General features: G+C 37.3%; 1 protein-coding gene across 1 annotated transcript in view; it reads right to left on the bottom strand.

Moving 5' to 3' along the window:
• Positions 1-13,992, bottom strand: part of PLCB1 (phospholipase C beta 1) — a 680,586-nt gene that overhangs the window by 198,623 nt on the left and 467,971 nt on the right. The window contains 5 exon segments of the mRNA XM_047744852.1: positions 2,485-2,651; positions 3,906-3,928; positions 3,931-4,008; positions 11,400-11,475; positions 12,530-12,583. Of these exon segments, the coding sequence (XP_047600808.1) occupies positions 2,485-2,651; positions 3,906-3,928; positions 3,931-4,008; positions 11,400-11,475; positions 12,530-12,583 (398 nt within the window).

Below are 13,992 nucleotides of genomic sequence, written 5' to 3' on the forward strand. Positions count from 1 at the left end.
TCTCTCTCTCTCTCTCTGTCAAATAAATAAATAAAATCTTCAAAAAAATTTTTTTTAAAAATGAAAGTCATATAATGAATGAAGGCTAATTTCCTTGTAAATCTGTATGAGTCATCATATTGAAAATAAACAATACTTTCTTAAATTCCACTTTGTTTGATTTTGCTTGTAGCTATGTTATAAATAAAGAAGATATGAAAGAGAGTTTTTGGAAAAATCCTAAAGTCAAATATCAAATGTGAAAAGCAAAATCAAATTTAAAAATTGATTTTCTTCTTTGTATAAAAAATATTATTAAAACTCATAATTACTAGCAAATTGAGCTTTTAACTCAGCAATTTCTTAGTCCTACAAAGAAAGATTTCAAAATCGTTCTCCTTTTGACAATGAAACAACACTCAACACAATAAAACAATTTTCTCAAGTATCTTTGCTCACATAAACAGACCCAAAGCAGCAAACAAAATGACTCTCATGTTTATTTTCTTTCAAGAGTTTTTGAGTTAAGAAATGAAATCTGTGATTTAAAAAAAAAATCACACCAGGGCTGACATGGAGGCTTATCCTCAGTTTCATATTAAGTTGTGGAAAAACAAATGAAACTGGTATTTTAAATGTACCTGAAATTTGTGTGCCTGCTGTAATTATGAAATTCATACCTAGTGTATCTCTAAGATGGCACTAAATAAACTCGCAAATGCTAAGAGAGATCATCTTAATTTTCCATTAGAGGCAACATGGGTTCTGCCAGGGTTATAGAATGTTACAATAACCGTCACAGATTTCTCTCTTTGTATCCTCTACTGCCTGCATTTGGTCAGAGTATGGTGGATGGAGGCATCATACGCTGGCTGAGGAATGGATTGTTCATAGTGTGGTGTGAGAAGGGGAGGAAGCGGCAAAGTTTAGGCTCTGAAGTGCCTCACTGGTTTCACAAAAGCTATTTGTTTCCTTTGTGCCATGGGCTGTTTCCGGAGGTCTTGTTGGATTTGTTATATCATCGTGTTAGTTACGTTTGGTGAAGTTCAGATTTCAAGTTGTGCCAGTGAAATCTGCAAGGAGTTACTCCCTGCATAACTCTAAGGAGAAATGCCGTCTCTGTGGCGCTGGGAATGGAAGGGTGTCAGGATAGGTAGGTTCAAGGGGGTGTGGGCCTAGTGATGCCAACATACACTGTTGAGTCATCCGTTTCCTTTGATGGGCCTCACCTCCATGGCAGGGATAAGGATGATGATAACAACAAAGGCAAAGTGCTTGACCATGAAAATGAACAAAAGCCAAAAAAATTTCATCTGTGAGTCCCCAACTTAAAGCATGTAGGATAAAGTTAATGGTAATATTTTACTTTTATACTTAATACATTCATTTTTGTTTTCATTTAGAGAACTAATTCCAGAATAAATACAATGGGTTAAAGGCATTTTAATCTACTCCTATGATAACCATACTTATTAATGATGATGAGCTTGCTAGAATTATTTCTGTTACTTATGACCTGCCTTCATATTAACATGCAATTTATCTTTCTTAATAATTGGTTAATTGCACTTTATTTTCCTCCCTGTGGAATAGCTAGGCAATTTATAATAATATCAGTGATAACACGCTAGTTTTCTCAATGAAGATATGTCAGTCCAGGTGAGACGTGGTCTTAGTGGTAAAAGGAATCTAAAGAGCTGACTCAGGGATGTGATGCCACATGTAATTGGAAACTCCCAGCAAGTAAATCATCATGATCTTATTTTGGCAATTTATTTCTCCAGAATCAAAAAAACACGAATTTCTTAACTTCTAGGCAACCGAGAGATTTCTGATACTGATTTTTAGACTAATAATTTTTTCTACAAACACTGACTTTTTTTTTTTTACATATAAAAGGCCAAATTTTACATTTTCCCAAGTGAAGAAATTCATCAGTAGTGTAAACTGGAATAAAATAAGGGTTAGCTTTAGAGATTTAGGTTTAGTTTTAGAGATTTAGATTTTACAGAACTTCTAGAAACAGAGCCAAAAAGGCAACCTTTAAATGTTTCTTTTTTTTAGAGAGAGCGAGAGAATCTCAAGCAGGCTCCACACCCAGCATGGAGCCCAACATGGGGCTCAATCCCACAATCCTGAGTTCATGAGCCAAAATCGAGTCAGATGCTTAACCGACTGAGTCACCCAGGTGTCCCCCAAAAAGCCAACATTTAAGATTTCCTGTATGAGAGATATGCATTCAGCCACTGGGTAAATTTAAGACAAAATGAATGATTAGACACTTAAAAAATATGTTACATGCATATATATACATAACAACAACAACTGCAAAATCACATGTGGAAATCTAATTGAACCACTCGTGATTTAAGACAGAAAGGAAAACAGGCATACAAATGTGGGAAACAGATCTAACCAATCCTTGATGTTGATACTTACCAGGGGGTGACCCATTCGCAATTAGAAACCACAGCTTCCCTACAGTGTGGGGCAAAGTGGACTGACCTTTTTTGGCGAGACTATTGTTGGGTTCATACTTCTCAATCAATACTTGGACTTGTTCTTGCTTTAAAGGTGGGTAAAGTATTTCATTTAGCCGAGGATCTCGCTGCTTAAGGTTGATAAAGTCCATCATCTGATCAACAGTAAGGTATGGTTTGCTTTTGGCACCACTAAAACCAATTAAAAACCAGAAGTTAGAATACTGGTCCACCAAGTATCATTCATATATTTGCACTTAACTATAGGGAAACAAAATCCTGCCACCCCTGGTAAGCACATGCTATCTGGACATTCCCATCTGACCTTGAAAACGTGTGTTGCATCATCACAATTGCTGCATTCTATGGGGTGCAAATATCTTTTGCAATCCCTGCCACCAAACCTCAATGCCCTTGAAGTATACCAGATGCATAAGAGAATCCACAGTAGGAAAACAGCACATCTTGTGTGTAAAGCTGCACCATTCTCAACTGAACACAGAACATATGGGTTGTTTTTTGGATTATGACACTAACCTTCTGGTTTAGTCATCAAATTCCCACATCCCACCTCATCATTTAGAGATCTATTTATTACTACAAACTTAAAAAAAAAAAAAGTAAACAACCTGCATACATTTTTATTTTCATTACGTTATGCTTTTAGCAAAAATCTGTAAGTCTTCAACATAGTGTGGTTCAAATTTCCCATTTCAACCCTATTGACAACCCAAAGCCAAGTTCAATGGTACAATTATGGCTGATGCTCAAAACATCGTTGATAGCAATGAACATCACAAAGTGAGTATATCCAGTGTCATCTTAGCACTGTTGCCTGTCTTCCACATTAAAAAAAAAAAAAAAATCCTTATTTTGTTGACATATTTGGGTTGATTTTCTGTCACCCTGTGGATTTCAGTGAACTAGGAAAGGGGAATGGCTACTGTCCTGCATTTGCCTGGTGTTTTGGCTTCTTTTCTTTTCTTTTTTTTTTTTTAAGGAATGGCTATATATTTCTAAAACTAAAAACAAATGACTTTCCTCTGGGAGGGTGCTTAGCATCCAGAATTCTCATTTCACTAATGTTGTGTCCAAGACGTAACATGACTGGTTCCCCAGTCAGAGTTCTTTCTGCATCACGTGTCTTCCACTGAGCCAAGATGCTCTATTCTAGCTGTAATCTTCAAACTATGCAAAGTCCCCCACGGATACTAAAACACCAATACCCAGCAACAGATCATGGCAACATCCACCTCATTAAAAGCAGTGGTTGCCCCTCTGGGGTAGGAAGTTGATTGTCCTCCAAAAAATTACACAGAAGCATTGTTGTCGTACACAGGTGCCCGAAGAGTTCTCCCATCTCCCTCTATTGCTTAATACATCCTGCCCCGAGCCACCCCCAAGTTGAAAAAAAAGTGGGTTTGAATGCTGTGTTTGTTCTCTTACAATTCGGAAAAGATGGTAGTTACATTTCAGGTCGAGGGCAAAGGTTGTTCAGGAAAACTCTGTACACTTCTGGAGTGAAATCCTCTTGAGGTATTGAATCGTTCTGGGAAATAAAGCAACAGGGTCAGTGAAATGTTTTATTCTTTCCTTATCCTACCCACCCCCTACCCTCTTTTCATGTCTCTCTCTCCCTTCCTCTTTCTCCAGGAGCCCAGGGTAAACATTCAGAAAACATCTATGAGGCCAGCTGTAGAGTTCATTTGGACACTTGCTTTGAAGAATCAAATGTCATCCTTTCAGTTGCTTTTTCATTATAATTTAAACTTCAGTTTTCTGCATCTCAAGGGATGTTAACACAATTTTTAAAGTACGTTACTAAGTAAGTTAGACCTAGCAAAACCAGGGTCTGTACTGCAGATTTTTGTTAGGTTGCTTTTTTCTTTTTTAGTTTTAATCTTTTAAAAAAATTGTTATAAAATATACACACCATAAAAATGACCATTTTAGCCATTTTTAAGTGTACAGAGGCATGAAGCATATTCACATTGTTTATATTTAGCAGATGTTTGAATAAATTTTTTTCAAGAGCAAAGAACCTGGAACCAGACATTTTCAAAATGAAAACATAAATTCCAATTTTGTATCTTTTTTTTTTTTCAAACAATGTTCCTTCCGGTTTAAGTAACCTGATAAATTATAGAACAGTTTTTGTAAGTAGGAGAGCACTAGTCATTATTTCTCACTGATTCCTCTTGGTCTTAATGTTTGGGAAGCAAGTCATTGATATAAAAAGTCATTTCTGGACTTATTTTTTTGTTTAGTTTGGCTGCCATGGAAACCGGAAGCATGTATTCAAGGCTTTGTTAACAGGAAAGACATTCTTCATGCTGTTTTCTTACTTCAGGTATGTGTTTATATAATTATTTTTATGTTCAAGCCCTTAAATGAAAAAAAAAAAAAACCCAAAAAACAAAAAAACCAAAATCCCTTCCTTTTACCAAGTGCATATGTTTTGAAATGTACTTTTATAGAAACACCTAAATTTGTTCTCTGAAATTATACCCTGCCTGCTAACAGATAAGAGAAGTTAGCTCACCACTTGGCAAACAGCAGGAGTCTCATATTTGTGGAATGAATGAATAAAATAATATTTCCTTTACTAAATCCGTTTATGGAGCTGGAAAAAAGTCTACTTTGCAAAACAGAATTTTGAGATAACCAAACAACATGTGTAGCAGTATACACAGCGAGGTCCATTACATATCAGTGGTCCAACGCAGGATCGATATACTTGAGTCTTACTCAACTTTTATTTTTTTCTCTCTTCTTCTTTTAGCTTAAAACCTCTTTCTCCTGCCCTGGGTTTTGTCTTTCTTTCTGGGCTACCATTACATTTCACTGGTGTGGTATTTCCACACTGTAACTATATTGTGCTCCCAGCTGTATGGCTCTGTTTCTTAGTAACATGCAGAACTACACAAGCTAGGACTTGTGTGTTGCTTGTTAATTGCTAGATTTCCAGTGTGACACATAATACGTCCACAATAAATATTTACTAGGTAAATAAATGTACATTATGAGAAAGGTAGAAATTGATAGAACAGAATTCCCATGGGATATCAGATTCAACTGAAGTCATTTATATAAGATTCCATACACATAATTTCCATAGAACAGTATGCTTTCCGTAACTCTAACCATTGTTTTTTTGCCAGCTGTGGAATTAGGACTTCTTATTAAAGAGGAAAAATTAAACGAGATATCTAAATAAACCGATAATTATTTTCATTGCCAGTTAGCTGTTAGCACATAGAAAAGAAACCATTTCAATACAGCCTGACTTTCTTTGTCTCTTTTTTCTTTGTCCAACTTGACTGATGAGGATACCCAAAAGCTTTTAAGGTGATGTAGGGAAAAACAGAAGAAATATTTTTGGAGACATGAGTAAAGATGAGTATCACTGAAAGCTGAACTGAAAGGGTTTGGGGAGGTATCTGTGGAAAAGCTATTGACAAGTCCTAATTCCTTACATCTTAAACAGGCCTGAAATTCACAAATTTCATTACATATTTTCTTTTCCTGGATCTCATGATTTGGTGAAGTGGATGGAACAGAGTCATTGTGTTCTGAGCAGGAGGAAGCCCTCAGTCCAGCACTCTGAAGATCACACCCAGTGTTCACTCTTCTCTAATCCTGCCTGACCACACTAACTAAAGGTGGCATATTCTTTTGTGTTCACAGTCCACATTTATATATTTTTATTACAGAATCAATCATACAATTTTCCCCATATTTTTTATATTTCTGATTTTCTACTAGACTATGAGTTTTTGAGTGAAGTCACTATCTCTTCTTTAATTCCTTTGTGTCCCAAACATGCCACCAGGCATATAACAGTTACCCAATCAATGTCTGCTGGTGAACCCAAGACATAGGACCCAACCTTAGGTCTTTTGCTTGTGGTCTAAGACTTGGCTCACCACATCATGCTTCCAATACAAAACAGATCATCAGTGATTACTTATTGCTATTGTTACCATAAATTTTTGGAGGGATAATTAAGAAGGGTAATATAGTCTGATTCAGGCCCATTTATTCCAGAAATCGTGAGGTATTGGTAAACTTTAAAAATGACGTTGCTTCAATTCCATGCTTGGATACAAAGAATCCCAAAAGGGAAAAGATTCTTTTGAAATTTGATGGCAGTACTGATGGCATTTGTATTTCCAGATTCCATAGATCTAGTTATGACATATCCACATGTTAAATTAAAAATAAGAAAGGGTGGGGCACCTGGGTGGCCCAGTGGTTAAAGCCTCTGCCTTTGGCTCAGGTCATGAACCTGGGGTCCAGGGATTGAGCCCGGCAATGAGCTCTCTGCTCAGTGGGGAGCCTGCCTCCTCCTCTCTCTGCCTGCCTCTCTGCCTACTTGTGATTTCTGTCTATCAAATAAATGAATAAAATCTTTAAAAAAAAATAAGAAAGAGGGAAAAAAAACCCCACATATATGCAAATGAAAAAATCCTCAAAGGAAAAGAATATTTACTGAGCATTTACTGGGTGCCACACATATGGAACTTATGTTTTTGTTTGATCCCATGTCACCTCTAGGTGGTTGTGACCCTTTTCAGATGCAAACACTAGGGACGTGGCTGCTTACAAAGCCTGTCTAAAGTCCCGTGTGTGTGTGTGTGTGTGTGTGTGTGTGTGTGTGTGTGTGTGTGTATGGAGCTCCTATGGCTTTGAATGCAGGTTGTTTGATTCCATAACTCACACTGTAATCCAACAAACTAAGTGTTCACATCAACTTATTCTCAATATTTTTGTTCTAAAGCTGTAAGGCAAAAGTTGAGTTAACCATAGAGTACATGATATAATTACAAGTAAATTACTATAATAAAGCAAATTCATAGTGTGGTTTAAAGATAGAATTTTGATATTAGGGATTTTAAGAGTCACAACTACATAAATGATTGTATTTTGGATGTATATTCTGGGTCTGTGGCATAGGAGAAAGGCAACATATTATAGCCTTCCTGGAAAGTTTCTTTACGTTTGGTTTATTGTATTCTTCAGTAAAATTTATGGTACTCTTTTTTTTAAGACTTTATTTATTTGAGAGAGAGAGAGAAAGTGAGCACAAGCAGGGAGAGACAGAGGGGGGAGGGAGAGAATTTCAAGCAGACTCTGTCCTGAGTAGAGCTTGATACAGGGATCGATCTCATGACCCTGAGTTCTTGATCTAAGCAGAAACCAAGAGTCTCACACTTAACCTATTGAGCCATCCTGGTGCCCCCTTTGGTAAATCTAAAACAATCACTGCTTTCCTTGATATTACATAATAGTTTATAACTACAGTAAGCTTTATCATTTAAAGCAAAAACACTTGACCCTTGAACAATGCAGGGGTTTGGGGGTGTTGACACCCTGCCACACAGTCAAAAATCCATGTGGAACGTTCGATACCCCCCAAAACTTTACTAATACTGTTGATTGGGAGCCTTACTTATAACATTAGTAGTCGATTAACACGGATTTTATATGTTATATATATATTCTATATGGTATTCTTACAATGACATAGACTAGAGAAAAGAAAGTATTATTAAGAAAATCATAAGGAAAAAAAAAAAAAGAAAATCATAAGGAAGAGAAAATACATTTATAATCCTGTACCGTATTTACTGAAAAAATCCATATGTAAGTGGACCTGTAGGGTTTAAATCCGTGTTGTTCTGGGGTCAACCGTCCATGTATTTATTCCTATCTTGTTCATTAAAGTGCCAGTGCTATGCGATGACTATAATACAACCTGAAATGTCACTGAGCTGTTTTCAAGGTCACAAGCCTGAAATCAAGGGGAATTTGGTATAAGTAAACTACTCCAGTTCTCAGAAAGTTTGTGGGTAAAATGGTAATTTTTCTGGGGTGGCCTGGGTGGCTCAGTGGGTTAAAGCCTCTGCTTCAGCTCAGGTCATGATCTCAGGGTCCTGGGATCGAGCCCCATGTCGGGCTCTCTGCTCACCGGGGAGCCTGCTTCCCCCTCTTTCTCTGCCTCCCTCTCTGCCTACTTGTGATCTCTCTCTGTCAAATAAATAAATAAAACCTTTTAAAAATGATAATTTTTCTGAATAATATGGAAAGGTCTCCAAAGATCTCCCTGGAAAATATGTTTGGATTATTAATAGAAGGACAGTAATTGCTTTGTTTCTCTTTTTAGATACAGTGCTACTTTTTAACAATTAAGGTAACTTTGGCAAGCAACTGTAATCTCTAAAGGAGTACCCTCTAAAGGAATGTGTTATTCCAGTGGATCGCGTTGGCCAGGATACAACTTCAAGTGCATTAATTATCCCTAACAATGTGCGCAAAGATAATGTTTTAAAAATCTCAACAGGATATCCACTGTGTTTCTGGTAATGTATCTATTTACAGAACACAATTCAATCTAGTCTGAACGACCACTGGCTATGAAATAAGGTTCCCAGATATGCAGCCCTATCTACCATTTATGTAACCTTTTCTTCTGTGGAGTGTTTAAAACACCTCTTGTCAGTGTATCCAGAATCTTTTTTGCTAATTAGTGGATATTTTCTAGAACCGCTCTTCTGTAGATATGAAACTACAACAAGGATTTAAAATATCACTCAGTTTAGGGAAACATTTACTTCCTAGCTCTGAAATTGTCTTTGGTTTTTAGATCTTTTGAAAGCATCCTAATTCTACAAGTCCTAAGTCCTTGAAGTAAATATACTTTACTATGAATAATGATCTTTAAAGATTTCATGATGGAGGTTGATTCTCTTTTTAAAAAAATCTCCAATTTGTTTTCAGAAAATTGTCATAACATCTAATTTACTAAAGATAAATATATTTTTTTCAATTTAAACATAACTCCTGTTATTTGAATCTCATTTTCTTTTAAAAATGTCTCCAGTTGATATTGGTCTGAAAGCATGAACCTATAATAGACATAATGGGTTGTAAAAACTCAATTTATATTTATTGACTGAATTGTCAGAATCCAATTGTTTAGAAAATTGCAATTTACAGAGAATTGGTTGATGGATTTGATTTTCTATTCAGCTTTATTTTCTATTCTTTCTTTCTCTTAGCTAGATTCAAAATAAGTTAAAATTTTTGGTCATTATATTCACAAGATGTTATCCAGTAAAGGTACAATCAGGAGCAATTGCAGAGGAAAAAAAATTCTTTTCATGTCTTTCTATTCATCTCTCAAACTTCCTTTTTATGCTTAAATGCAGAGGTCTTTTTTGTCACTCAGACCGGTGAATTCTTTCCATCCTCAGGGCTTTGCACATGTGGTTTTCTTTTTCTCGAATGATCCTCTTTTACAATGGCCACACCATTCCTTTTGCTCACCGCACCACTCCTCACCCCACTCATTTACACTTGTGTCACTCCACGTGTTTGAGGAGCACCCCCAGAAACTCTGTGGTCCTTGAGTCCTGGGACTGTATTTTGCCCACAACTAAAATTCTCAGTGCCTGAGGGCAGGTAGTAAGAGCTCAAGAAATATTTGTTGAGCAAATGATGGGACCTTAACTGGCATATCCATCCTATCCCAAAGCATCTAGGAAAGAGCAGTAATAAGTTCACTCATTTTATTTTGCTTATAAAAGTGCAGGTTAAAATGGTTGTGGGAGGGGCGCCTGGGTGGCTCAGTGGGTTAAGCCTCTGCCTTCGGCTCAGGTCATGAACTCAGGGTCCTGGGATTGAGCCCCACGTCGGGCTCTCTGCTCAGCGGGGCGCCTGCGTCCCTCTCTCTCTCTCTCTGCCTGCCTCTCTGCCTACTTGTGATCTCTATCTGTCAAATAAATAAAATTTAAAAAAGTGTTTGGGGGAGCCCCACCATGTCTGTCCAATGTTGGCAGCATCACCAGCCCTCTCCCCTAATAAGAGGAAACTGAGAGTGGGGGAGCATTCTTTCTTTTCTTTCAGTTACCTACCAAAGTCCTTAATAAACTTCACTTTTCTGAAAAGTATGCACAAGAATAGGCTAACACATTTAATAATAGCACTCAATACTTTTTCATAACCTAACGATAAGTTTAGCAATGGCTTCTTAACTTTTTTCAGTGCAACTTGAACATTGACAGAGTGTTCCAAGAGGCTCAAAGTTTCTCCCTATAGTGTAAGTGCTATCCTTGGGAAAGAGCTTACTTGTTGCTTAGATACTAGGATAAAAATAATTTGCAATAGAAAAGCGAGTTCTGCATATAGCCTGAGAAAAAGGTTTTATACAACAGACTGCACTCTCCCAGAAACGATGGTAACAAATAATTTTAGAGCCAGTTACATAGAAATGCATTGAAATGAAGGCAAAATAATTTGGGTGGGCAACAATGCCTCCAATGTGTTGGGCCTAAAAAAAAAAAGCATGATACCTGGCTTTCCTCTCATCCACTTTACCACCATACGAGCAAAGTAGGCGGTTTCCAAACTGATCCTGCACCCCTCCCAGCAAAAACTTTGTAAGCACAGCCCTGCAGAGTATGTCGATATATTTATGTCCAAACATGTGCTACCATGTTAATTGCGTATTAACTTACACATCGTAAAACCAGACATTTAAAAAGGCTGGAATATGATGAAATCTGTATTTCAAATATCTTCCTAATCATAATCCATAATTCCTAGCTAACATCTCTAGGAACATCAACAAAATATTTGTTATTAAGGAGAAATTTAAATTCTTAATAATAATACCTTTTGGCCCATGCCTTTTTATACCAGATGGTTTTGAAAAATCATTATTTACAAAGAACCAGGGTCTTTCTGGATCAACATATTGGGTTTATGGGAATGAAAGAAAATATAACTATGGTGGCTCCATGTATTATAAATATTAAGAGAGTCTTATGGTCTTCTTACTTTAAAAAAGTGTTTGGGTAATATGGGGGCAAGTTATATTTCAGTATGATTATTCACAGGTATTGAGTAGTGCTAAGTTTAGAAAGGCAACATGCTCACCCTTGAAGATGGAAGACTACAAGCCTCTAAAGCAGTTTCAACTCGCTTCCGGTCTGCTGAGAATAAGCGGTATATGCTGTGGAGTGAAATCACCACAGTGAGACATTGGTCATATGCTTCTGGATGACACCAACCCAACGTATCCCATTGAATTCAAACCCTTTTGTCATTTAAGATATCCACTGCTCCATGCATCTGCGGATAGGCTCTAAAAGACCTATGTACGTGTTCTTTAAAAAATGAAACAGCAAATATAAAATCAATGTCTTGAGGCAAAGTTGATGACCCAATTAAAAAACATCACACTAAATAGCCTCTAAGCACTAAAACATATCCTGGGTAACTCTGTCTCTTGGCTGCTACCTCTTGCTCTAAAGGTATAAATTATTAATATTATTAAGAAACAAGTAATTACTACTATTATTAAGAATAATTTAACATTGTAATGAGCGGGAGCCTGCTACTGGTAGCTAGCAGGTCAAAGGATAAAGGTTGAGCATGCGTTTTCTTTGGTTAGTAATTTGGTTCTGAAAAATAAAATTTATGTATATCAACCATACTTCAATAAAACAGTGGTCAATTTATTGACAAATAGAGTTTAAATATTACATTAAAAATAGAATTGAATATAAGAATTTGAATTTATGGGATCTATTGAAACACGACAAAATCTAGCGTCTAGAGCCCATCAGTCCCACAAAGAATATGGTAGAGTTGAATTGTCGTTGTCTCCTCTGGATGGGGCTTCATTCCTGCTCTTGACATTTGAGTTCGCAGCCCCTCCTTCGACGCTAGCATCATCTTGGTAGAGAGAGGCGCTGAAGTCACCCGATTGCCATTCCTAGAGCATATCTGAATCTCAAATGGCCTTTTGGGTTTAACAGTACGTTTCCCCCACCCTTTCCCCTCTCTTCCTGCTTTGTTGTTTCTTGAAAATGATGCCACGGGAAAATCTTTATGAGGAAACCAGCTGCACTGATGTGAGCATGGAGCGTGAGGGAGAACGGGGTTACCATGTATTCTCAGGCTCCCACTTGGGCCAGTGGAGAAACAAAACAGAGCCATGGCATGGAATCAAATCTTTGAGAAAATAACATGAACATTGATTGGGAAATGCTCCCGTAGCTTACTTTTTGAGAGGAATGCGCCCTTCTGGAGTGACTTGCAGCTTAAGTTTAGTATAGCTGTTGGAGAAGCAGAAAAACAAGTACTTAATCTTTAAAAAGCTGTCTGTTAAAGAATAATACACATAAGAAAGGGCTCATCCGTATGTACCGTTTGCTGAATCTCAACAAACTGTTCAGGTCTCTGCAGCCTGCACCCAGATCAAGAAATAGAGCCTTCTCACTTTAGCATTATTCCAGAAGCCTTCATGTGCCCCTTGGCAGAGCCTGGCCCACAGAGGGAACCATTATTCTGACTTCAAACAACATAGATAACCTTTTCGGCCAATTTTGCACTTTATATAAGTGGAATCACATTCTTTGGTGTCTGGCTTCTTTCATTTAATATTATGTTTTTGAGATCCATTCTCATGTTTTGCTTATAGCTGAAGATCATTCACTCTCACTGCAAAGTATTTGATTGTGTCATCATAGCTACTGTGTTTATCTCTTTGACTGCTTAGCGACGTGGATAGAGAGACAGAGCGACAGAATTTTTGAACGCTGCTAATGGGTGTGTGGACTGGGATTACCACTTTAGGAAACTGCATATGACCTATCAATCCCACATCTATATGTATATGCAGAAATGCTTATGATGTGTTCACCAAAAGGCGTGTTCTAGAATGTCCATAGCAGCCATTCATAGGGAGACACTTGTTGGAAAGGGACATTTGCAATCAATGATTAGCCAACTAGAGGTTTTACTAGCTATAACAAGTAATGTTTCAGATAAGACGTCTTCTTTATCTCTGTGTCTCTTTCCACTAATACCTCCTGGCACAACAGATGTTCTAGAAACATCTGTTAGATGAAGGACAGTAAAATCAAAGTTGGTAAAAAGAAAGAAGAAAGGAAGGGATTAGGGGAAAGCATTAGAAGAGTCCTCAAGGTGACAAACTATAGAGGAGATGATCACATGAAAAAAACATTTAAGTGAAGACCTATGAAGTACTAACAGTAAAAGAAATTCACGGAAGAGTAAGAAAGAAATGTAGGCTGGAGTCTTAGGTCTAGAATGATGGGTATGTCTTATAGAAGAAGAGGGAAAAGAAAAAGGTAATAAAATAGAGGACCACCTAGTAACATTTGCACTTGTGGTTTTGATTTCAAGGCTTCACAACCTCCTGGCCATCCATAGCTTCCAAAGTGAACACAGCCAGTTTTCCTTGCTGCTCGTTTGGCAAAAATCATTATTTTCCCTGGTCAAATTATTTTTAGAAAGACTGTGTAATTCCAGAGTGATTGGGTAATCCTGCTTTGCTTCTCTTTCCTTCTCCTTTTCATTCTGTGCCTTCCTCCACATCTTTTTCTCTTTTCTTACTACCACTTTCTGTGGTGGTCTAAGGGCAGGAATCAGGACATCAGCCTACTGATTTAGGTAGGGAGGGAAGTTAGTATAGCATCTATCAGAGATCTAAGACTCGAGA

Source organism: Lutra lutra, chromosome 9 (assembly GCF_902655055.1).
Source record: "Lutra lutra chromosome 9, mLutLut1.2, whole genome shotgun sequence".
Classification (NCBI taxonomy): Eukaryota; Metazoa; Chordata; class Mammalia; order Carnivora; family Mustelidae; genus Lutra; species Lutra lutra.